A 25,691-nucleotide genomic window follows, 5' to 3' on the forward strand; every position below is an offset into this window, starting at 1 on the left:
GAAAGGGGGGTGATTTAAACTTTTATATTTTTTTATTTAATATTTTTAACATTTATTTTTTATGATGATTTTTAAGCTAATTATGAGCCTATAAATTATTATAAGATTAGGAGCCTATAAATTATGTTTTTAAATTTTTAATTTTGCACTATCAGGGATTTATTGATTAAAGCATCTTGATCAAAGCATCTAAAGTCTTTAATTACCACAATCGTCATTATTGCCGGTCACGGTAATTAGCCACAGGCTGTTTGAAACAGCAGAGGCTTGCCGGCCATGACGCCCGCTGCACGTGTGAGCAGGCGCCATGTTCGCACATCGCTCCAGCGCCGTACATATACATGTTACCGTTACTCCTAGAGGCTCCATTCTCCCTGCAGCTGCCATGCCCCCTTCAATGCGCTTCCGTACCCAGAGTAGGTGCAGTATAGAAGAGAGGCTTGCAGGCAGTTCTCTTCTGAACTGCACCTGCGCCAGGTACAGAAGTGCATGGCAAAGACGCGAGACTAGGAGATCAGATCTAAAGGTCTGACTCACAACACCCCTGCCCATCAGCTGTTTGAAGAAGTCACAGTGCAGCTAAACTTGAAAGAAAAAGCAGGGTTCACTTGAGCGCCACAACCCCTTCAAACGACTAATTGGCGGGGGTGCCAATCTATCCTGAGGATAGGACTTATTATTTTACAGCACAACCCCATTAAAGGATAATTCCCACAATATCCAGCACTTCTTAATCCCTTGAATAAAACTTCTTTACTGGACTTTCTGCATATAACACAGCATTATGCTCATTGTCTGTCCTTTCTAGGACCACTTTTGGTAAGTTCTAACCACTGCAAACCTGAAACACTCCACAAGTCTGTTTTAGAGATACGCTGACCTAGTCATTTAGCCATCACTATTTGGAGTGGGTCAAAGTTAGGCCTCATGCACACGACAGTTGTTTTTCTTGGCCTCCGTTCCGTTTGTTTTTTTTCTGATAGATTGGGGACCCATTCATTTCAATGGGTCAGCAAGAAAATACTGACAGTTCATCTGTTTGTGTTCCCCGTCCGTTGTCCGTGTTTCCCTTCAGCAAAAAAGAGTGCATGTTCTACTTTTTTCCCATTTGTGGACAAGGATAGGCATTTATTACAAGGGAGCTGTGGAAAAAAACGGATCCTCAAAAAAAAAAAAAAGCTGCATCCGTTTTTTCGGGCGGATGCAAAAAACAACTGTCGTTTGCATGTAGCCTTACTCAGAACCTAAAATCTTGCCCATTTTTATCTCCTTCGAACATTTCAACTTTAAGACCTGACTGTCCACTCGCTGCATAATTTATTTCACCCCTTTACAGGTGACAATATAACAACATTATTCACTTCAATGGTTTTAACGTTGTGGTTGATCGGTGTACATAACTGTGGTCCAGTAAGTTTCTATTAAAAGTATTGCAAAGGACAAGAACTAAATGCTAGTCAATAAGCAAAGTCTATTGGAAGCTATACAAAGCCTTGGTGGTTTACAACAACTAGGAGGACATGTACCACATTTCAAGCCAATCAAGAAATCTATGGCACTGGACTAGAGGATACTCATACAAGTTCTGATGCTAAAACCTTTCTGGTCACAAAAAGGCCATGTAAAGTATCATGGTAGTCACTAGTCAAAAAAATTAAGAACTGAAACCAGCAGTGTGAGGAACGTCCTCCTAAACAGAATTTCATAACATTTTCACATTTGCTATCACACAGGAAGAATATTTACTGGGTAACCAATGTAACATTGAACTCAATGCCCTGGTTATATCTAACAAGACCTGTAGTGTTCCTGCACCAGAAATAGATCCATTTCTTTATTTCAACATCTGCTGCGGAGTCAGAAGATGGATATTTTATTTATTTATTGTATGCACTGACATATTCCGTAGCGCTGTACAGACATTATCATCACCCTGTCCCCAATTGGGCTCATAATCTAAGTCCCCCATCAGTATGTCTTTGGAGTGGGAGGAAACCGGAGAACCCAGAGGAAACCTAAGCAAACATGGGGAGAACATACCAACTCCATGCAGATGTCGGCATATGGTGGATATGGATATGGTGGACAATCCTGAAAAAAAAGACAAGGAGGAGAAAGTGGAGCGGTTGTCCACTGAAACCAATCAGATTCCACATCTCATTTCTTAATGGTCGAAACTTAATGGGGTTTTCTCACTTCAGCAAATTGCATTTATCATGTAGAGAAAGTTGCTTGTTTCCAGGGGTTATGACAACTATTGCAGCACAGATACCAGGTGGCCAGAATGGAAGCTGCTGCGCATGTGCGCCTATGCGCTCTCTCATGGGCTGATGCTTTTTCCTATAGTGTGAAAGCATGACCACCACTGCTGGATTGTAGAGCGGTCGTAACTCCTGGATGCAAACAGTGTATAATGTGATGGGAAAAGGAATCCAGCCAGCAAAGGAGGCAATATGGGCAATCACAATACATTAGTAAGTGCCTTGTATTAACTATGTCTATATGATAAATGCCATTTGCTATAGTGAGACAATCCCTTTAAAGTACTAGTAAAATTCCCATGGGCCTGCTTTGCCCCCACAGCAATAATCCTCCTCTATAAAAGGGGTATTCCAGTTACCCCAACCACAGGATACAGAGTATACAGAGTATGTTGGTAGGGGTCCTACCGCTGGGGGGTCCTACCCCCTCAGAGCACCCCCAAAATGAACAGAGCAACAAGTCTAGCATGAGGTCCCCGTTCTCATGATCGGCGAGGTCCCTGATGTAGGACCCCCACCAATCTAATAGTTATCCCCCATCCTGTGGAAAGGGGATAACTTGTAACAACCAGAATACCCACTTAAAGGGACACTGTCACCTGGATTTCACTTACAGAGCTATTAACATCACCACATCAGTCTCCACAATTTACATTAAAATATACTAGTATTACTGCCCTGTGTCTTGTAATTTGTATATAAAATTGCTTTTATTAATATGCTAATTACCTCAATAAGGAGCCCAAGAGGCTGTCCCTCCAACCGTTATCTTGGAGCGCAGCACCGCCCCACTGCTAATTTATTCACCACTCATCGCCGACGTTATGAGTTTGTTGCGCTCGACCTAGAAATGTGCGCAACAAAAACATTACGTCGGCGCTGAGCAGTGAATAAATTTACAGTGGGGCAGAGTTGGGCTCCAACAAAAAGGGGGCGTGGCTGGGCTCCAATGGCCGGAGGGACAGCCCCTTGGGCTCCTTATTGAGGTAATTAGCATATTATTAAAAGCGATTTTATATACAAATTACAAGACACAGGGCAGTAATACTAGTATATTTTAACATAAATCGTGGAGACTGATGTGGTGATATTAATAGCTCAGTAAGTGAAATCCAGGTGAGTGTCCCTCTAAGCCAATCCCAATCCCCATTTAGGCCCCATGCTCCTGGCCAGCCCCACTGAGACACCTATTGGGAATTTTTGTTGTGCTACAGTAGGGTTGGTTGGTGGCATGGAGCCTAAATGGGGATTGGAAATGGTAATGTTATCGGTAATGTTGGTCTTGGTATACGATGTGGTTTGAATCTATAAAAAGGGATAGGTTAGTGGGAAGGCGGCGCTGGGCACCAGATGGAGGTGGCTGCAGCCGGACACCCTGTATGAAGCAACGTCCCCTTAGGCACCTTAGGTAGGTGAATGACAGGTTATAAAAACCTGTTTTATGTGCTAATAGAGCCACAGGCACATTTAATAAGTACAGTTTCGTATTCATGCTATTTTGAAGGACATGGCCATATGTTTAGGTTATAGGCCTAAAATGCCATGACAGAATCCCTTTAATGGACAGAAGTTTTACGTCACTGATTAATCACTGGCTGCCCTTAGATATAACTCAGAGCAGAGAAAAATCTGTGTCATGAGACTTTGCGCCCTCTGTCTGTGCAAAGCCAGAAGCATGATGGGAAATGTAGTCCTCATTTAGGAGAACCACATTAGAGAGGTAGAAGGAATCAAGGTGGCTGACGACCCATAAATGGCACATGAACTAAAACCAGGTAGCCTCTACATTATTATTTAATAACAGCCTATTCTGCACTATATTAGCAAACAAATGTTGGAGTAGTTATGCTCAGTGTGATAATACAGACTATAGAGTTTACTGAACCAGGGTAAAAGAATATTTTGTATTTTTTTTTTTTTTTGGGACTTTTCAAGAGTCACTAACACAAAAGCGTGCTGAATGAGTGCTGCTTCCATTCAGACTTGAGACACTAATCCACAAATGCTACATTCTTCTGACTGGCTGCAGCTGCCAAGAAGGACCTATTTCATCAGCAAAATTGTTGTAGCTTACTTATAGAAACATAGAAACATAGAATGTGTCGGCAGATAAGAACCATTTGGCCCATCTAGTCTGCCCAATATATCTGAATCCTATGAATAGTCCCTGGCCCTATCTTATATGAAGGATAGCCTTATGCCTATCCCATGCATGCTTAAACTCCTTCACTGTATTTGCCGCTACCACTTCTGCAGGAAGGCTATTCCATGCATCCACTACTCTCTCAGTAAAGTAATACTTCCTTATATTACTTTTAAACCTTTGCCCCTCTAATTTAAAACTATATCCTCATGTGGTAGTTTTTCTTCTTTTAAATATGCTCTCCTCCTTTACCGAGTTGATTCCCTTTATGTATTTAAAAGTTTCTATCATATCCCCTCGGTCTCTTCTTTCTTCCAAGCTATACATGTTAAGGTCTTTTAACCTTTCCTGGTAAGTTTTATCCTGCAATCCATGTACTAGTTTAGTAGCTCTTCTCTGAACTCTCTCTAGAGTATCTATATCCTTCTGGAGATATGGCCTCCAGTACTGCGCACAATACTCCAAGTGAGGTCTCACCAGTGATCTGTACAGCGGCATAAGCACTTCACTCTTTCTACTGCTTATACCTCTCCCTATACATCCAAGCATTCTGCTGGCATTTCGTGCTGCTTTATTACATTGTCTTCCCACCTTTAAGTCTTCTGAAATAATTACTCCTAAATCCCTTTCCTCAGATACTGAGGTCAGGACTGTGTCAAATATTCTATATTCTGCCCTTGGGTTTTTACGCCCCAGGTGCATTATCTTGCACTTATCCACATTAAATTTCAGTTGCCAGAGTTCTGACCATTCTTCTAGTTTTCCTAAATCCTTTTCCATTTGTCGTTTCCCTCCAGGAACATCAACCCTGTTACATATCTTTGTGTCATCAGCAAAAAGACAAACCTTACCATCGAGGCCTTTTGCAATATCACTTATGAAGATATTAAACAAAATTGGTCCCAGTACAGATCCCTGTGGTACCCCACTGGTAACATGACCTTGTTTTGAATGTTCTCCATTGACTACAACCCTCTGTTGTCTGTCACTCAGCCACTGCCTAATCCACTCAACAATATGGGAGTCCATGCTCAATGACTGCAGTTTATTGATAAGTCTTCTATGTGGGACAGTGTCAAAAGCCTTACTAAAATCTAGATATGCGATGCTTTGTTCACATCAGCATTCAGCCTTTCCGTTCTCCTGCTCCGTTTAGGAGAAGCCACATAACTGAGCCAAACAGAGCCTATGGACCCCATAGACTATAATAGAAGATGATTTTGGAGCGGAGCCAAAAGTTGTGCATGCAGGACTTTTGTCTCTGCTTCAAAAATCTTCCTCTGAGCAGAAAACCTAAGAAACGTTCCGCTCAGTTATGTGCCGAATCCGTCCTTTCCGTTCTCCTGCTCCTAAACGGAGCAGGAGAACGGAAAGGCTGAACGGTGATGTGAACGAAGCCTAAGAATGACATTGGTGTTTCCTTTGTAAATACTAAACTACTGTATATTTGATCATGTCATGATCCTTCTAGGGCAGTGATGGGAACCTTTTACAGACCGAGTGCCCAAACTGCAACCCGAAACCCACTTATTTATCGCAAAGTGCAAACAACCTGAATACTACAGTCCAATAGAGTATATCTTCCATGTACTTCATCATTTAGCTATAATAGCCTGCCTACATTCAGTGCGCTGCCTGTGCTGTTCATAGTGCGCCCAGCGCTGATGAATGACAGGGAAAGTCTAAAGCATATTTGTACACCAAAGACTTTTTTCAGGGTGCAGGTGCCCACAGAGAGGGAAATGAGTGCCGCCTCCTGCACCCGTGCCATAGGTTCGCTACCACTGTCCTAGGGTATGGCCACAAAGCGTTGCTTATGAACAGCTTACTGACTGAGTAATTTATTAGTAGTAGTATCAGGCATGATACCCCCGGGCAAGGAAAGCAAGGAATACAGCGCATATTTACAACATACAAGAAAAATACTAATCTCTGTCCAGCCATGCAAACCTTGGATCTACAGATCACAGGGGCTCACCACAAGAAGGGACACATCACCATAGACAGTGATATGTTGCTACCACAGACCCCAAGTCTGTGAATTGAAGTGGTTATCCCATGAAAAATATTACAATAATAATTTTTTTAATGTGCATTACATTTTCTTCTCTGATAGCGCCCCCTGCTGTTCTTCCTCTGGAATTTCCTCTATGATCGTGCCCGCTGTTGTTGCCTGTGGCCAAGGTTCTGAATTAAGCTTTCCTGTTCCCTTCCTCCTCTCACTACTAATGTAGTGATCTCACAGAGAAAAAGCAGAGGCCCCTTCCACTCATTTGTCCTACTTCAAAATTCATAGAAATAATAAACTATATCTCTCTAGACTGTGTAGGGGGAAAAGTGAACTGCATACCCCAGTGCTATTTATTAGTGGAATGACTGGAGCGGTGTGTGAGGGACTATTTTCCATGCATGGTAGGAAGACAGGAGAAGAGGTTAATAAGAGATGACTGCAATGCATTTATGGGAGAGTCAGGTACTTATTGCCTGTGATGAGCTGCTGTCTGTCCACAGAAACTGAAGAGACGCAGCTGCAGAGAGGTACAGTGCTGCCAGGAGGATAGAGAGGTGAAAAAGACTCCAAGAATCACCACCAAGGCCATCCCGGTGAATCTGGGCTCTGCTGGTGGCAATGTCTCAAGGCAGACAATGCAACAGACACTGCACACTGCTGGGTTCCACTTCTCCAGATAAGGCACACAAAAGCTCGCTTGGCCTTAGTAAAAGCTCATCTGGACAAAGAAGAAGACTTCTGGTCTTCTGTGTTATGGTCAGATGAAACAAAAATTGAATTGTTTGGTCACAATGATGTTTCCTTCATTTGGCGTAAAAAAGGAGAAGCCTTCAACCCAAAGAACACCATCCCCACTGTCAAACATGGTGGTGGGAACCTAATGCTTTGGGGGTGTTTTTCAGCCAATGGACCAGGGAACCTAATCACAGTAAACGGCACTATGAAAAAAGAGCAATAAAAGAGGATTCTCAACGACAACATCAGACAGTCTGCAGAGAAACTTGGCCTTGGGCACCAGTGGACATTTCAGCATGACAATGACCCAAAACACACAGCAAAAGTGGTGAAGAAATGGTTAGCAGACAACAACATTAACGTTTTGGAGTGGCCCAGCCAGAGTCCAGACTTGAATCCAATTGAGAATCTGTGGAGGGAGCTAAAGATCAGGGTGATAGCAAGAAGACCCTCCAACCTGAAAGATTTGGAGCTCATTGCTAAAGATGAATGGGAAAAAATACCTGTGGAGACCTGCAAAAGGCTGGTCTGCAATTATAGGAAGTGTTTGATTGCTGTAATAGCCAATAAAGGCTTTTCTATTGATTATTGAGAAGAGTATGAATAATTTTGGACTGGACACTTTTTGTTCAAATGTAAATAAAAGCTGAGAAATGTTTTTTCCCCCCAAAATAATGGCTCTTGTACATGGTCTTATTATGTTTTGGGAGACAACTATGTCATTTCCCATCAAAAAATTACTTGCTGGTTGAATAAAAGTAACTTTAAGTCAAAATTTGCCAGGGGTATGAATAATCATGGGCAGCACTGCAAGTAAAGAAGCTAAAAAGGGTGAAAATTACACTGGAGGGATTTTTTGCACTGATATACAGTAGTTAAAATAATAAGCATTACTCCAGTTTTTTTATTTTTTTATTCTTGGGATAACCCTTTTAAGGCAGGGTTTACATTTTTCCCATCCTTTTAACGTATACCAAATAAGCATACGTTAAACGGATGCCTCAGACTGATGCCATACAGTGGCATCCGTTCACCATAGAGTTCCACTGTAAAAAAAACTAATACGTTTTTTCTACGGGACTCTGCAGGATACAAGAACGTGCTGTGCTGCGTTTTTATATCCTTTTTTGTAACGTATACGTCAAACGGAGGCACAAAATGTGATGTGAACCCACCCAAAGCATTTAATTTATAGATTAGCACTTTAGACTATGTCTCACTAGCCACGGAGAGTGGTTATGCCAGTAATAGGAGCTATAGCTTCTGAGGTCATTGATTGGCTGCAGTGGGGTCACATCCAGTCACTGCACATCATCGCTGGCAACTTTTAAATAAGGACGGACTTTTCCATGTGACAATTACAGCTCCCAATATTGACAGATGGAGTTTTACACCTTTCCTGCTATTGTATGTACTACTGATTGCCTTTAATGGATCAACGAAGTTGATCAGTAAAGGCGCTTACACTGGCCAATTATTGGTGGTTAGCATTTTTTACGTTTTGTAATTTTAACTACGACAACACTGCATTATTGGAGCATGGGAGAGGAAGTGTTATCACAGGGAGCAGAGGGTTTTTTACATATGCAAGACAGGCTAAAGCAGTTCAAATAAAAAACTCTAAATTAGTTATTTAGTTCCATGTATTTTGCCCCTAAACTGATATTTCAGGTTGTAAAAATTCAAACCTATTGATACACCGGGCAGGACACGTATTCTTAGCTGCTCACACTCAGGGTCGTGAGGTGAAGTGTAGTTTTGCTGAGTCTTTGTTTTTGTACAGTAGAAAATTTAAACCATACACAATGTCATCTTGGAAAATTCTGGCCCCAATTCAAGTAAATTTACTAAAATAACAAAACTTCATGAACAAGCCTTCAGTCAAGAGATCTATTATGCATTAACTGCCACCTAGTGGACAGTGTTTATAAGTGACTGTAAACGATGGGAACTATGTAAAAGAGATTTTAGTTTGATTTTGATTTTAAAGCTTGAAATCCTAATGTAACGTAGAAATGACTGTGTGAATATTGAAGCTATTTACTCACATACCACATGAAAATGAATCACCAAGTGTCTGTCGTTACATTATGTGTGAAATGTCCTGATATCTCCTTTGTCATCAGATGTCCATTTCAAGAAACTTAAATTTAGAATAGATAGGATGGGTTTGGCAGTGGGTGCCACCAACAACTCAAAATCCAATGGACACTTGGTGGTATGCATACAGCGTGTAGGTAAATACAAATTCATTATTTTCAGGTATAGCCAACATGGGGATGCTTGAACTAGTTTCCTCAACACCTGTTATGTCGTTAAGGAGGTAAAAACTAACAGGTTATCCCATTACAACAACTTGTGTCTAAACGGCAGGAGTCCGCATGATGGTGCTCCACCAATCACTAGAATGGGGATGTTAAACATGCGTGCAAGTGTAACTGACAATGGATGTAGATCCACTGTACCAACTAACTAGTTTGACTTTGGGCTATATCTATGGGGGTTTTCCCGGCAGTCCCATGGTTTTCACCCTTTAACCTACAGTGGATATAAAAAGTCTTCACACCCCTGTTAAAATTTCAGGTTTCTGTGATGTAAAAAGACAAAGATAAATCATTTCAGAACTTTTTCCACCTTTAATGTGACCTATAAACTGTAGCACTCAATTGATAAACAAACTGAAATATTTTAGGTGGAGGGAAGAAAACAAACAAACAAAAATAATAATGTGTTTGCATTATAACTGGGGATGTAGCGGTGTTCAGAATTAAGCAATCACATTCAAAATCATGTTAAATAGGAGTCAGCATACACCTGCCATCATTTAAAGTGCCTCTGATTAACCCCAAATAAAGTTCAGCTGCTCTAGTTGGTCTTTCCTGAAATTTTCTTAGTCGCATCCCACAGCAAAAGCCATGGTCCACAGAGAGCTTCCAAAACATTAGAGGGATCTCATTGTTAAAAGGTATCAGTCAGGAGAAGGGTACAAAAGAATTTCCAAGGCATTAGATATACCATGGAACACAGTGAAGACAGTCATCATCAAGTGGAGAAAATATGGCACAACAGTGACATTACCAAGAACTGGACGTCCCTCCAAAATTGATGAAAATACGAGAAGGAAACTGATCTGGGAGGCTACCAAGAGGCCTACAGCAACATTAAAGGAGATGCAGGAATATCTGGCAAGTACTGGCTGTGTGGTACATGTGACAACAATCTCCTGTATTCTTCATATGTCTGGGCTATGGGGTAGAGTGGCATGACTAAAGCCTTTTCTTACAAAGAAAAACATCCAAGCCAGGCTATATTTTGCAAAAACACATCTGAAGTCTCCCAAAAGCATGTGGGATAAGGTGTTATGGTCTGATGAAACCAAGGTTGAACTTTTGGGCCATAATTCCAAAAGATGTTTGGCACAAAAACAACACTGCACATCACCAAAATAACACCATACCCACAGTGAAGCATGGTGGTCGCAGCATCATGGTTTGGGGCTGTTTTACCTTCAGCTGGAACTGGGGCCTTAGTTAAGCTGTAGGGAATTATGAACAGTTCCAAATACCAGTCAATATTGGCACCAAACCTTCAGGCTTCTGCTAGAAAGCTGAACATGAAGAGGTACTTCATCTTTCAGCATGACAACGACCCAAAGTATACATCTAAATCAACAAAGGAATGGCTTCACCAGAAGAAGATTAAAGTTTTGGAATGACCCAGCCAGAGCCCAGACCTGAATCAGATTGAAAATCTGTGGGGTGATCTGAAGAGGGCTGTGCACAGGAGATGCCCTCGCAATCTGACAGATTTGGAGTGTTTTTGCAAAGAAGAGTGGATCTACATCCAAGTCAAAATGTGCCATGCTGATAGACTCATACCCAAAAAGACTGAGTGCTGTAATAAAATCAAAAGGTGCTTCAACAAAGTATTAGTTTAAGGCCCCATGCACACGGCCGTGTTTCACAGCCGCGTGCGGGCCGTGGAACCGCGGCCTGGATCCCTCCTGAGAGCAGGAGCGCACGGCGTCACTGGTTGCTATGACGTTGTGCGCTCCCTGCTGCCGCCGCAATACAGTAATACACTGGTATGATCTATGATGTACTGTGCCGGCAGCAGGGAGCGCACGGCGTCATAGCAACCAGTGACGCCGTGCGCTCCCGCTCTCAGGAGGGATCCAGGCCGCGGTTCCACGGCCCGCACACGGCCGTGAACAACGGCCGTGTGCATGGGGCCTAAGGGTGTGCACACTTATGCAACCAAATTATTTTATTTTTTATTCCCTCTACCTAAAAGATTTCAGTTTGTTTTTCAATTGAGTTGTACAGTTTATAGGTCACATCAAAGGTGGAAAAAGTTCTGAAATAATTTATCTTTGTTCTCATCACAGAAGCCTGACATTTTAACAGGGGTGTGTAGACTTTTTATATCCACTGTATATACAGGGATCTGGCTTTCACTGCAGGGGAGCCAACATGCAGCTACTTCTTGGAATTGTCCTGGAGTAGTTAGCGGCAAACACACAGGTGTCAAAGACACTGGTGTGAAGCACCGAAGGATCAGGTGATACTCGTGGTCAGGAAGCAGGCAGAGGTCGGGCAGGCACAGTCCATGCAAATCCCTAAAACAAATCCAAGGTTAGGGGAGGCGGCAATAGAGCAATACGGCAAACAGGTTATGGTCAGGGCGGGGTCAGAGTTGATAAACAGGCAAAAGTTTGGTATACAAGCAAAGAGAGGGAAAGCAAACCTTCCCTGGTAAACTAGCAAGCTAGCAACCTAAAGCTGAGGCACCTCTCCTTTGGGAAAGACACCTTAAATGCTAGATGTCCAGCTATGGGCTGGCAGAGATTGGCCCTGCCGCCGCACAGGGGCTAGGTAACTGATGTGGCGTCCATGCCCACCCAGAATAGCAAGACGGTGGGGGCACGGAACGCCACCATGACTGCAAGCTGTTGCTTAATTAATTTTATGGGACTTCCAGATAGTGACAAGAGCTTGGAGTTCCGTAGATATGAGATATGTTATTGTAAAAGGAAATCCACTATTACCGATTAAGCCAGGCACAATGCCTTGTAGGGTTAACTCAGATGAATGTAGTGATCTTTCATTTAGTGATCCATTGTTTTATTCTTTTGACCTATGCAAATGAGCAGTTAAGGGCATGTCCAAACCAATCCTTGCACCTTCCAGTCCTTCCCTCTTCTTCTTGATTGACAGTGTCACTGTCCCTCCAGTGACAGAGGTTAGAAGATCTGAGAGACTGGCTGCACGTTAGGCTGTTAGATAACCTAATCTGTTTTCACTTGTTGCAGTGTTGTTGTTGGTAATGACCACACCTTTTGTCTCAGGTGTAGCTTGTGGTCATTACTGCTCCTCTATTTAGTCTGGACTCACATTTCATACCATGCGGTGGATATTTTCTGCCTGGAGTTGGAAGAGCTGGTGTGTGGTCCTCATCCAAGTTCCTGCTCATCCATTTTTATTGAAGAGAAGTGTACTTCTCTTGGTATTTTGTTGCTCCCATTTGCTTGTTGTTTACTAGGCCTCAGGGAGACGCTGGCTCGTTCATCTGGGAAGGAACCAGTAGTCTCAGACCCTGTCACTAATCCTAGGGATTTTCAGGGTTACTAGGGCCTAGGTTTCCAGTGCATGAATATTCCCACCTTCAGGGTCTATTCATACTGACAGGAGTCAGGGCTAGGTTTAGGGTTTCCCTAGGTGGTCTCCATTTCCCTTTCCCTAGCCTTGAGGCCTAGTTCCTAGTCATTGTCCTTCTGTTGTCATTCTGGTGTTCCGACCCTCCCCCTACACTGACAGACAGGCCCAGGTTCATGCACACCATCTCACCTGAACAAGGAGAGGCTGGCTGAAGAAGCAGGAGGAGCAAGAGTGCCCATAGTTACTTGGACCTGCCCTCGGTGCAGTTAACTGCTTATTTCCATATGGATTAAAATTACTTTTTTTCCAGAATGATGCAACAGATCACTAATTGAAACATACCATTACGTTCAGCTCATCTAGCCCTTAAAGACAGTGGGGTAATTTATCAAAGACTAGCGTTCTAGGTCGGTCTACGATATGCCTGTCCGCTGCCAAAGGGTGCTCCTAAAATTATGACGAGGTTCACAGTTTGTCATAAACTGAAATCTATGCCAGTCTAGGAAACTCTATCTATGAAATCTATTTCTTCTTTTACTCCAGAACACTGGAATAAAAGAAGATAAATACGCCAGGGCCTCTGGCACACACCCCATCTTCAGGAAAGTGACAAGAGCAGTGAAGGAACACCATTAGCACAATTTTTTTTTGCGTAAGTGGCGTTTAAAAAGTCACAAACACAGTGAACAGTTTTGCCTGGTTTAACAATGAATTTCCTGGTGGAATATTCCCTTTAAATCCCCAAATACTTTAGTCAAACAGTGATTTTTAGCTTTTCACTAGCGCTACTCTTTACAGATGTGCATACCTTTAATGGAAGAAACCATTTCTGGATGTGTTCTGGGCTGCCCAGGTTAATCACTGCTCCCCCGAACAACCAGCAGATGACTCCACACTAAAATACACAGTAAAAAAAAAGCAAACACTGTCATTTCAAACCATTACATTTTTCACTAAAATGGATATCTATCACATCGCACATTTTGCCAGTGCAAGTCAACTATTAGACTGGGACTACACACAGACATCCTATTTACTGACTTTTTTAAACTTTTTTTCCCATAGAGTAAAAAGTAAGATAAAACGTACAATGTAAATGTAACAGTCAGATTATTTTATTAGAGGGGTTGAGGTTGTCCAGGATTTTTTTCCATTCATTCCAACATGTTTCTAAGAAATAGTCTAGACTCATCTTCAATGTCCAGTTTATAGCTTCCTGAGGAGGCAGAACTAAGGCCTCTTTCACACGGGCGTTGCAGGAAAATGTGCAGGTGCATTGCGGGAACACGCGCGATTTTCCTGCGCGAGTGCAAAACATAGTAATGCGTTTTGCACTCACATGAGAAAAATCGCGCATGTTTGGTACCCGAACCCGAACTTCTTCACATAAGGTTAAGGCTTGGGATCGGTGTTCTGTAGATTGTATTATTTTCCCTTATAACATGGTTATAAGGGAAAATAATAGCATTCTGAATACAGAATCCATAGTAAAATAGCGCTGCAGGGGTTAAAAAAATAAAAATAAAAAATTTAACTCACCTTAGTCCACTTGATCGCGAAGCCGGCATCTCCTGTCTTTATCTTAGCTGTGTGGAGGAACAGGACCTGTGGTGACGTCACTCCGGTCATCACATGATCCATCACATGATCTTTTACCATGGTGATGGATCATGTGATGACCGGAGTGACGTCACCACAGGTCCTGTTCCTCCACACAGCACAGAAGACAGACAGAAGAGATGCCGGGCTGCGTGATCAAGTGGATTAAGGTGAGTTAAATTATTTTGATTTTTTTTTTAACCCCTCCAGCGCTATTGTACTATGCATTCTGTATTCAGAATGCTATTATTTTCCCTTATAACCATGTTATAAGAGAATATAATAATAATAATCGGGTCTCCATCCCGATCGTCTCCTAGCAACCGTGCGTGAAAATCACGCGATTTTCACGCAACCCCATTCATTTCTATGGGGCCTGTGTTACCTGAAAAACGCACAAAATAGAGCATGCTGCGATTTTCACGCAACGCATAAGTGATGTGTGAAAATCATCGCTCATGTGAACAGCCCCATAGAAATGAATGGGTCGGGATTCAGTGCGGGTGCAATGCGTTCAACTCACGCATCGCGTCCGCACGGAATACTCACCCGTGTGAAAGGGGTCTAAGGCCTTATTCACATATCAGTCGTTTATATCAGTGATTGTGGAGGTTTAATAAAGACCTGCATGTGTTCTGTGTTTTTGACCTGATCCTGGTTTTGGCTCAAAATAACCGATGAAAATCACTGACCAAACGCTGACTGTGTGAATTAGGCCTAAGACTGTGACCAAACCCAACTGGAATAAAGTGTGACAACCAAAATGTCTTATGTGACTTATTTACACTAAACTAGTAGCACTATCTCCAAGACACAATGTGCTTAGAACTGTTCTTGGCGGCTGAGAGAGTCAGTAGTTAATGAAGATTTAAGACAGGGGGAATTAATCAAAACTGGTGCAAAGGAAAAACTGGTTTAGTTAACGATAGCCACATTCAACCTTTCATTTTTTAGAGCTCTTTTGGAGACTAAATGGATCACTCTGATTGGCTGCTGAGGTCAACCAAGCCAGTTTCCCTATGCACCAGTCTTGATAAATCTCCCCCATGTGTCTTTTGGGGCCCCCACCTGTGCAAGAGACCAACAGATAAATTGTAGCCTGCTACAGATAACCTTGATTGACTCTGATTACTGCAGCTATCATTCCAAATCAGTAATCCAACATGTTTCTAAAGGAGGCCATACACATTAGACAGAAGTAGGATGATGTGTTGAAAGAAAGTGAACGATTGTTTTGCAGCTATATATATTTTATTCCACAGTGACAGTTACAGTTGTTCAAACTGACCATTCATGGTCAATGACATTGGATGAAGGCCAATCTTTCTTGGGGCATTAGGGGAGGTTTTATCATACCAACTGCGCCAGAATTGTAACATCAAAAAGTCTCAAATACTTGTGAGAGGGGCATGGATGGGAGGGTGGGGGGGGGGGGCTAAGTGGCTTGACATTTACCATTCCATATGCCAGTTTCCTGATGCAAATAATGTCCAATGCCTACACCAATTCCTTGCTGGCATAGATTAAAGTTCAGTCTGGGAAAGAATTTCCCACACAAAGTGTGTTTCCCAGAGTGAATATGCTCGTATAAAACTGCCCTTAGATAACTTTTTGCATTTGCCCAGTACTGCGCTGTACCTAAACAAAGACATCCATACGCCTGCTAACCGCTGCATGGTTCCAGCACAGAGGCTCCTCTCAGGCCTCTACACATCAGGACAGGGTCGTGTGCACTGTTGTGGATAATAAATGGCCTTAGTGGTGATGCGTCTCAAAGCAGCAAGTCACTGGTTGATCAGGTGCTGCTTGGGTATACATTACCACTGAGGTTAGCGAATGGCTGCAGCGGCACACAAATTACTGTCTGTTGTCTAAAACTGGAATAGCTCTTTAAGTGGAAAATGGTGAACAGACAATTTAATGACCAATATTTTAACAGCTTCATAATAAATGATAAGACACATGTCAAGCAGTAGATAACATTACAAAGTCTAAGTTACAAGTGCTGATGTGTTTCGCCATAACAGTTTGGTAACAACATCAGTGATTAAAGGAAATTACAGATATTAGGTTATGACTTATTCGTACTTTTACCTTTACTCCAGTTGTCATATCAGCTGTACAAAGGACTTCTCCCATTATCATACTCTTATTGACAAAGTTCTTCTTTTTATCTCTCTAAGAAAAGTAAGCAAAAGAACACAGCATAAGTATGTGACACCTGATATAGTCATAAACATCGAATACCAAATATTGTAAAAAGTAGACAATTTACAATGCTGATTAAAGGGTATTTCACGGCTCTGGAGCTCCTTTAAAGTGTCTTTGAAAAACTTCCGAAATGTCATAGCAAACATATGAAAAGTTTTGATTGGTGAGGGTCTGAGTGCTGAGACCCCTACCAATCACTAGGAGAGAGAAGTGATCAGATTGCACATTGTCTCTCTTCTCCTTGCTGCAGGAGACAGGCTCAATAGAGAGTCTTATCCGTCTTCTGTAACGAGGAGAGACAATGCTCTGTGTAAGCGCTTCTTGCTACTTAGTTCTTACAATTACGGGGGTCTCAGCACCAAGACCCTCGTCAATCAAAACCTTTGATATGTCGCTAAGACAAATCAAAAGGTTTTTCAAACTGCAGGTACACTTAAAGTTAAATAGTACACCAAATAAATGCATAAGTAGCAACCGCCTAATATAATATGATGTATGGTATATTACCTATAATGAAAACATAAAAGCACCAGTAATATGCATCAAACCAAAACGTTATGTACATAGACATTTTCTTATTTTACTTTAGACATTTATCTAAAATCTGTCTACTGAGTATGTGTGACCAGCAGTGCTCAGCTCAGCAGATGGACGTGCACATAGCTGTACACTATGAACATAAATGTAAGAAACCGGCATAACTCTCCACTTCACAAATATTCTTCAATATTTTATAATTACTAAAATGAATATGGCATGTAATGACAGAAATATTTATTTAATTAACTTTAAAAACCAAAGAATAAATCCACACTGAATTGAAAAAAGAATATCAGGAAATATTATGTCACGTTGATAAATCCAGCTGTTCAGTTATAATAACTTTTGTTAAAGTTATTCAATGGGACACTTCCGTCAGAAAGGAATATTTTTTGTGTGAAATCTATGGGTGTCATTTATTATCCTGAAATACTCCTATAAAAAGGGTGTAAAAAAGTGGGCATGGCATGGGTGGGGAAGTGGGCTTGTGTCATTCATCATTTTCTACATGTTTTCGGCATAAAAAATTGTTTAAATGTAAGCTAGCAAGAAAGCTGTATTACAGTTAGAACTAGCGCTGGATGTGCCGAACGTATGTAGAGGCCTCTACATAACTTTGGTGTATCCATCACCAGCTATAGTAGTTATTAAGACTGGCGTCTAAAACGCCAGTCAAATTAAATGACTCCCTATATTTATAGAAAACAGTTTTTAAAGAATTTTTGTTTAGTTTTTTTCCTTTCAATTTCTGCAGAATTATACCACTGAAATATTAAAGGAGTTTTTCCATCACATACAATGGGGCATATCGCTAGATATGAATGGGAGCAGGGGCCGCGTGTGCGCAGTGCGCTCCCATTCATTCACTTGAAACCCGGGGTCCTCTAGCCACAGCTTTCCCCGCTCCATTCTCCTTGTAGGTGCGGGTCCCAGAGGTGGGAACCGCACCTATCATACAATTGGGGCATATCCTAGCAATATGCCCCCATTGTATGTGATGGGAATACCCCTTTAAACACAAAATATTGTCCTGGTAAACCACTGTCAGTTTACTGCTGCTGTGAGTGAAAGATGTTATCTGTTAGGAAAATAATAAAGTGCAGAATTTGGATAACAGTATAACAGCTCTATTGTTCTCTTAATGGGCTTAGATAAAGATTCCCACGCTTATCAGTGTAATGTGCTATACTTTAATTGAGTCTCTCACCCCCCATTCTCTCTCTGGTCGGACTGAATGGTCTGACAAATAAAAAAACATCAAGTAAGGCTGTCTGTTGTGCTAAAAGTCCAAACTAAGGAGGAAGTTAAAGAGTCATGACAGGAAGTAGAATACATGGATTGACCTAAAAAAATTACATACAGGAAAAAAAATGATAACAATTCACATATAGGCTGGTAATACGATTTTAAAAATGAGGTGGTAGTGTAGAAAATCTGGATAACATCCATTAACTGAGATCTAACTAAAGTCAAATTGGTAATCACCCAGCTTTCTTGAAAATAGAAGTGACTAATAAATTACTAAATTGAACTTAAGAATAAGTATAAGAAATGAGAAAAATATTTTAAAGGGAACCTGTCACCTGGATTTTGTGTATAGAGCTGAGGACATGGGCTGCTAGATCGCCACTAGCACATCCGCAATATCCAGTACCCATAGCTCTGTGTGCTTTTATATATATATGTAAATGAGGCTACTAACGTTTCCGGAGCCCAGCCACTCCCGCTGTGAAGGAGCCAAGCACCACCCCGCATCACAAAGCTAAAGCGCCTTAATCTCGCGATGCGCGAGCTGGCGCATGCGCTGTGTTGGCATAGTGTTCCTTCCCTGTGCTGGCATCAGCCTCAGGGAACGAACTGCGCATGCCCTAGCTCGCACATCGCGCAATTACGGTGCTCTAGCTTTGTGATGTCGGGGAGCAAGAAGGAGAGTCGAAGGATGCGGGCGGTGCTGGGCTCCTTTCACAGTGGGTGTAGCTGGGTTCAGAGTCAGAGAACGCTGGACTCATCTCTCATGAATGGAGAAGACAGGACTCGTCTAAGGTTCATTTACATATCTATAAAAATCTTTTTTTTTTACACCATAAAAGCACACAGAACTATGGGGACTGGGTATTGCGGTGTCACGGCTGCGGATGGGGAAAACCCTCAGCCGTGCGGTATCAGCAGATGGGTGGTCAGAGCATGGCCAGGACAGGAAAAGGGAGAAGGTCACCTCCTACACATCCCTAATTCTGACCCTGTCTCCTATCCGTATGAGCCAACCCTGAAGGTAGGAGGGCTCATACTCCGTAACCTGATATTCCTGCTCGCCCTCAGGGTGGCCCTGGACTAGGAGCAGGGTAAGACGGCCTGTTCCTCCTAGACGCGGAGGAACAGGAGTCTCACTGGCCAAGCTACATAGAAAGGGGAACATAAACAGACATATGGCAATGACAGGTAAGTGAGACTAGTACCACACTTACCTGCCACAGACACACAACCTGGAACCCACGTGCAAGTGCTGCTATCCACAACCAACACAAAGGACACAGCACACAACAGACATCACACGGGAACCCAGTAACCATAAACTAACACCAGACATAACGTTTATGACCACCAGGGTGGCCCTCACTGGCAGATGGTATGTAACCAGGAGGCTGTCTCCAGCAAGCCTGGCTGAAGAACCCCCACTGACTACTGCTATTCACTGAGGCTTTATAGGGCCAAGTAGCCACACCCACAGTGAGACACACCCAGTGCACACACACACTAGGAAGGAAGTTAATCCTTCCAACACCAGGGAAGGGAAGACATAACCCAAAGGGGAAGTGCACACAACACATGTAACACCCCGTGCACACCGATAAAAGGCACACCTACAAAGAGAGGCTGCCAGGAGCAACCGCATGCCTATTGCAGCAAGCTGCCCAGCACCGCCCAGGCTGCTCCGCTGCCACAAACACAATGATGCCAGCGGCAACCACAGGCGAGGAAACACACCACAGCCCCCACCCGTGATCGACAACAACACCAAGACCGCAGGCAACTGCATGCGGCCACAGGAGCCACGACCATGACCAAGGGTCGTGACATGCGGATGTGCTAGTGGCGATCAAGCAACCCACATCCTCAGCTTTATAACCAAAATCCAGGTGACAGGTTCCCTTTAAATTCTTACCATTTCATCTAATGCACGCTGAACTTGTGGTATGCTCATGGTAAATTTCACTCTGTCCATAGTCAGGTCTCTAATCTCATCCAGACTGAGATCATATCTGTGAAGATCACACAAAATGTCGTTTTAAAAACACATTATGCAAGTCATTTTTACATCCATTTTAATGCAGAATTTGAATATTTTACATCAGGTTTCTTTTAGTGACAGATACAATTGTCGGGCCAAGATAAGAAAACAACTGTGCTTCATTTGCTTCCACTAATCTGGCATTTCATCAAAATCTAAAATAAGTGACCTTTTACGCTTTACATTAAATGCATCAGAAAGGATGGATTCCAGATGATTCTAAAGGTAAAAAATATTCCACTATAACAGAAGACGATGCAAATATACCACTACTAGGAAGAATACAGGTGAAACTAAAAAAATTAGAATATTGCAAAGTTCATTTATTTCAGTAATGCAACTTAAAAGGTGAAACTAACATATGAGACAGGCTCATTACATGCAAAGCGAGACATTTAAAGCCTTTGTTATAATCTGGATGATTATGGCTTACAGCTTATGAAACCCCAAAGTCACAATTTTGAGGTCCCCTTTGCTCAGGGGGTATGGATTAATTAGCTGACTAGAGTGTGACACTTTAAGCCCAGAATATTGAACCTTTTCACAAAATTCCAATTTTAAGCTGCATTAATGCAATTCCTTTTAATTTGCATTACTGAAATAAATGGACTTTTGCACGATATTCAAATTTTTCGAGTTTCACCTGTATGATGTATATTACCGGTAAACAGGTTTTTTATGGTTTTTAGAAATTGTTTTCTAATATGCTAAAATAATAAATAATACTCTTTGTGATTTATTCTCCTGAAATATTAAAAGGGAGCCGGTCACCAGAAAAGTCACTTATAAACTAGGCTCAATGCCTTCAAGGGCTAAGGCTACTTTCACACTCGCGTTTGGCGCGGATCCTTCATGTATCTGCACAGATGGATCCGTTCAGATAATACAAACGTCTGCATCCGTTCAGAACGGATCCATTTGTATTATCTTTAACATAGCCATGACGGATCCGTCTTGAACACCATTGAAAGTCAATGTGGGACGGATCCGTTTTCTATTGTGCCACATTGCGTCAGTGAAAACGGATCCGTCTCCATTGACTTACATTGTGTGATAGAACGGATCAGTTTTGCTCAGTTTCGTCAGACGGACACCAAAACGCTGTCCGTCTCTAGTGCCGAATGGAGACGGAACGGAGGCAAACTGATACATTCCGAGCGGATCCTTTTCCATTCAGAATGCATTAAGGGCAAAACTGATCCGTTTTGATCCGTTTTGGACCAAAACGCCAGTGTGAAAGTAACTCAGATAAACGTAATGAGAACTTTTACTTAGTGATCCATTGCTTCATTCTGGAGAAAAACTACTTTTAATCCATATGTAAATATGTGCACCAAGGGCTGGTCCAAGCCACTCTGTGCACCCTTGCTCTTTCTGCTAGCCCCTCCCTCTCCTGTACCGCGCAACCGTCCTGGATCCAGCAGGATAGTTCTGGATTTTAGTGGCTGTCCCACAGTCCTGGAAGGTCTCAGCTGATTGTAATGGTAAAGCAGCATTCCTCTCATTGCCAACGCTCCCCAAAAGCAGCATCATGTGCTGTCACACGCCGCGCTGCTGGTCTGTGAAGGAGGAGCTCCTCCCACACAGCAGTACGATGTGTGACAGTATCCTGCCTGCTGCCGCTGGGAAGCGCCGGCAGCTGAGCTGCAATGATCATCGGAGGAATTAAGTGATATTTACATTTTGTTTTGCTTTGTTATATTACTTGCAGTAAAGGGGGCACATACCTGGGCATAGCTACCGTGAAGGGGGCATGTATCTGGGCATAAATACTGTGAAGGAGGCACATACCTGGCCATAACTACTGTGAAGGGGGCACATTACTGAGCATAAATACTGTGGAGGGGGCACATACCTGGGCATAACTACTGTGAAGGGGCACATACCCGAGCATAACTACTGTGTGTGTGTAGGGGGGGCATATCTGGGCATAACTACTGTGAGGGTGCACATATCTAGGCAGAGCTACTGTGAAGGGGGCATATATCTGGGCATAGCTTTTGTGAAGAGGGCACATATCTGGACATAACTACTGTGAAGGGGGGACACATATTTGGGCAAAACTACTGTGAGGGGGCACATCTAGGCAAAGCAACTGTGAAGGGGGCACATCTAAGCACAACAACTGTGAAGGGGGGACATATCTGGGAATAGCTACTGTGAAGGGGGCGCATATCTGGGCATAACTACTATGAAGGGGGCACATCAAAAAAATTGCTGCGGCGCACACATATTGCCCTTCTTGTTGTTTTAAAAAGTTGGGAGGTATGCTCTCCATCTTGATTGTCAGGGCCAAACAAATTGACTATTGGGCCCCATAGTAAAGCTCAGTATGCCCCTCCCCCCACAGCACCACCAACACTCCCAGGCAATACAGATCACACAGCGTGACGCTCCACATTTCTGACAAATTAATAATCTTTTACATTAAGCAGAAAACTGGCATAAATGTCTATAGATCTCCTGAGACCAATGCCCCCTCCCCCCTCTTTTTGCACAAGTCTCATTTAAAAACGTTTTATGCCTGATAACTGGCATATGGAGAAGATAATTCGCCCCTTTCGTCAATGACACATCATGTGACCACAGCAGCCAGCCATAATGGACTTCACATCACTTCGACTGATTATCAACAAGAAGGGATGGGGAATGGAAGACTTTTATTTTGCCTTTAAGGTAACTAAAAGGGTATTCCCAGCCTGGGCATTTATGTCATATACAGTGGATATACCAGTGTGACAGATGGGGGTTCCATGTCTTCTGACCCCCCTGGTTAGGCGGCCACTGCATCCAGGCAGTGGTCACGGATCTCTCCATTGACTTCTATGGGAGATTGGGAAATATCCAAGCAGTTATGTGTGGTTATTTGTGTGAATATTGTTTTGTGATGGTAGATTTGGTGCTTAGCAAAATATTTGTGTTCATAATCCACCTGAATGATCTAGAAATGTCTCCATATAAATACTAATCTCTACCACTAGATGGTGCCGTACAGCAATACTTTTACAAATGATTGGGGTTCCATGAGGAGAAGTACCGTACATTTTGGGATAGTCAGTACACGAGTCGGGGGATATATTTTCGGCTGGCACACTCTTTATTATTATACCTGGCAGATTTGTTAGAATCTATGTATACACTTTAGGCCTTGTAGCTGCTAATTAATACTAGCATTTAGCAGTGCCCAGACCTTTAAAAAATACAGAGAAAACCTACTTCCCAGATTCCACTTCTCCAATTGTCAAAAATGAAGGTCATGCTGCGGTTTGCTCTCCGGTATGGGAACGGAATACATTTTGGAGCATTCTGTTCTGTTGAGTTACGTTTTGCCCCCATTGACAATGAATGGGAGAAAAAAACTGAAGCGTTTTTTTTCAAGTATTGAGACCCTATGATGGATCTCAATACTGGAAAATATTAATGCCAGTGTGAAAGTAGCCTTATGTAGCCTAAGGCCTCATGCACACGGCCGTGTTCCACGGCCGAGAGCGGACCGTGGAAACCCGGCCGGGATTCCTCCTGACAGCATGAGCGCACGGCGTCATTGGTTACTATGACGCCGTGCGCTTCATGCAGCCGCTCCTGTACAGTAATACACATATACTAGTGTATATGTATAGTAACCAATGACGCCGTGCACTCATGCTGTCAGGAGGAATCCCGGCCGGGTTTCCATGGTCCGCTCTCGGCCGCGGAACACGGCCGTGTGCATGAGACCTAAGGGTCCATTCACACGTCTGCAAAATGGGTTTGCATCCGTTCCGCAATTTTGCGGAACGGGTGCAGACCCATTCATTTTCAATGGGGCCGGAATGTGCTGTCCGCATCCGCATTTGCGGATCCGCACTTCCGCATCCGTGCTTCCGTTTCCGCAAAAAAATAGAGCATGTCCTATTCTTGTCCGCAATTGCAGACAAGATTAGGTATTTTCTATTATAGTGCCGGCGATGTGCGGTCCGCAAATTGCGGAATGCAAATTGCCATTGTCCGTGTTTTGCGGATCCGCAAAACACTTACGGACATGTGAATGGACCCTTAGGGTACATTCACACAACTGTATAATTTTATCCACATCTGTTCCGCATTCATTTCTATGGGTGAATAAAATGTGCAACATACACGTTCAGTATGTTGTCCGCATCCGTGTTTCCGCATTTCTAGTCGGCAAAAATATGAAGCTTGTCCTACTATTGTCTGCACATATGGCTCCGCAGCCCCATTCAAGTCAATGGATCCACAAATTGCAGATGACATACGGAATGGTCTCCGTATGTCATCCGTTTTTTGCAGATCCGGTTCCGTATTTTTGAAGGCCTTAATAATTTTTTTTTTCTCTCTATCTTTTTTTTCCTTCCATTTTTTGCGGACCGTAAAAAACGGAAGACATACGGAATACAAACGGAAGTCATTTGTCCGCAAAATGCGGACACATGGTTCCGTTATTCGCTGACCGCAAAACGGAAAGGATTACACACGGTCGTGTGAATGTACCCCTAAATCACAGGATCTGCCCTTGACTGCTTCTTTTAAAATGGGTTTTAATCTCTGTATTAGAAAGTAGCAGGTTTTGTTGCAGATAATTTTCCATGACTGCAAATACCGGTAAGTTCCATTCACCTGAATGAGTTTTGCAGATATCCGTGTGCTTCCCACCAAAACAGCCTCATTCAAATGAATGGACAGATTTTCTGTCGCAGAACATTTTCCCCTATATGTCAGGATTTCCATGTATGTCACTGTACAGGCACAATAGTATATGTCGCCAATAGACTGCCATTGTAGATTTCTTTTTACTGTGTATCCCTCATCTTCATCTACTAAATTATTCACTGCAGCAGAAAAAGAATGCTGGCCAGAGGTATGCCAAAGAAACAACCCCTTGGGCATAAGCTGAGTGAATGGTGCCCATGGGTATATTTGGCGTATACACCGAATGTACTGTAGCTCACAAACGTGATGTTCAGTAGCAGATAATAGAAGTTAGGGCTGTTTCACACGAGCGGATGCCGTGCGTGGCATCCGCTCCGTGAAAGACAGCCAAAACCCGATGCAGACTTCAGAGGCACGGAGCATTAACATGACTGATAATACTCTGTGCCCCTCTGTGATCTCTTTACTACGAAATCACATCACTGTGATTTCGTAGTAAAGAGATCACAGAGAGGCACGGAGCATTATCAGTCATGTTAATGCTCCGTGCCTCTGAAGTCTGCATCGGGTTTTGGCTGTCTTTCACGGAGCGGAT

The 25,691-nt window shown here is 42.8% G+C and overlaps 1 protein-coding gene across 1 annotated transcript in view; it reads right to left on the reverse strand.

Annotated features, from left to right (window-relative positions):
- ACOXL (acyl-CoA oxidase like) overlaps positions 1–25,691 on the reverse strand; it is a 511,506-nt gene that overhangs the window by 458,897 nt on the left and 26,918 nt on the right. The window contains exons 2-4 of the mRNA XM_044289630.1: positions 20,321–20,417; positions 16,501–16,584; positions 13,616–13,702 (exon numbers count right to left, since the gene is read on the reverse strand). Of these exons, the coding sequence (XP_044145565.1) occupies positions 13,616–13,702; positions 16,501–16,584; positions 20,321–20,417 (268 nt within the window). The remainder of the gene's footprint in view (positions 1–13,615; positions 13,703–16,500; positions 16,585–20,320; positions 20,418–25,691) is intronic.

This window comes from Bufo gargarizans, chromosome 4 (genome assembly GCF_014858855.1).
Source record: "Bufo gargarizans isolate SCDJY-AF-19 chromosome 4, ASM1485885v1, whole genome shotgun sequence".
Taxonomy (NCBI): Eukaryota; Metazoa; Chordata; class Amphibia; order Anura; family Bufonidae; genus Bufo; species Bufo gargarizans.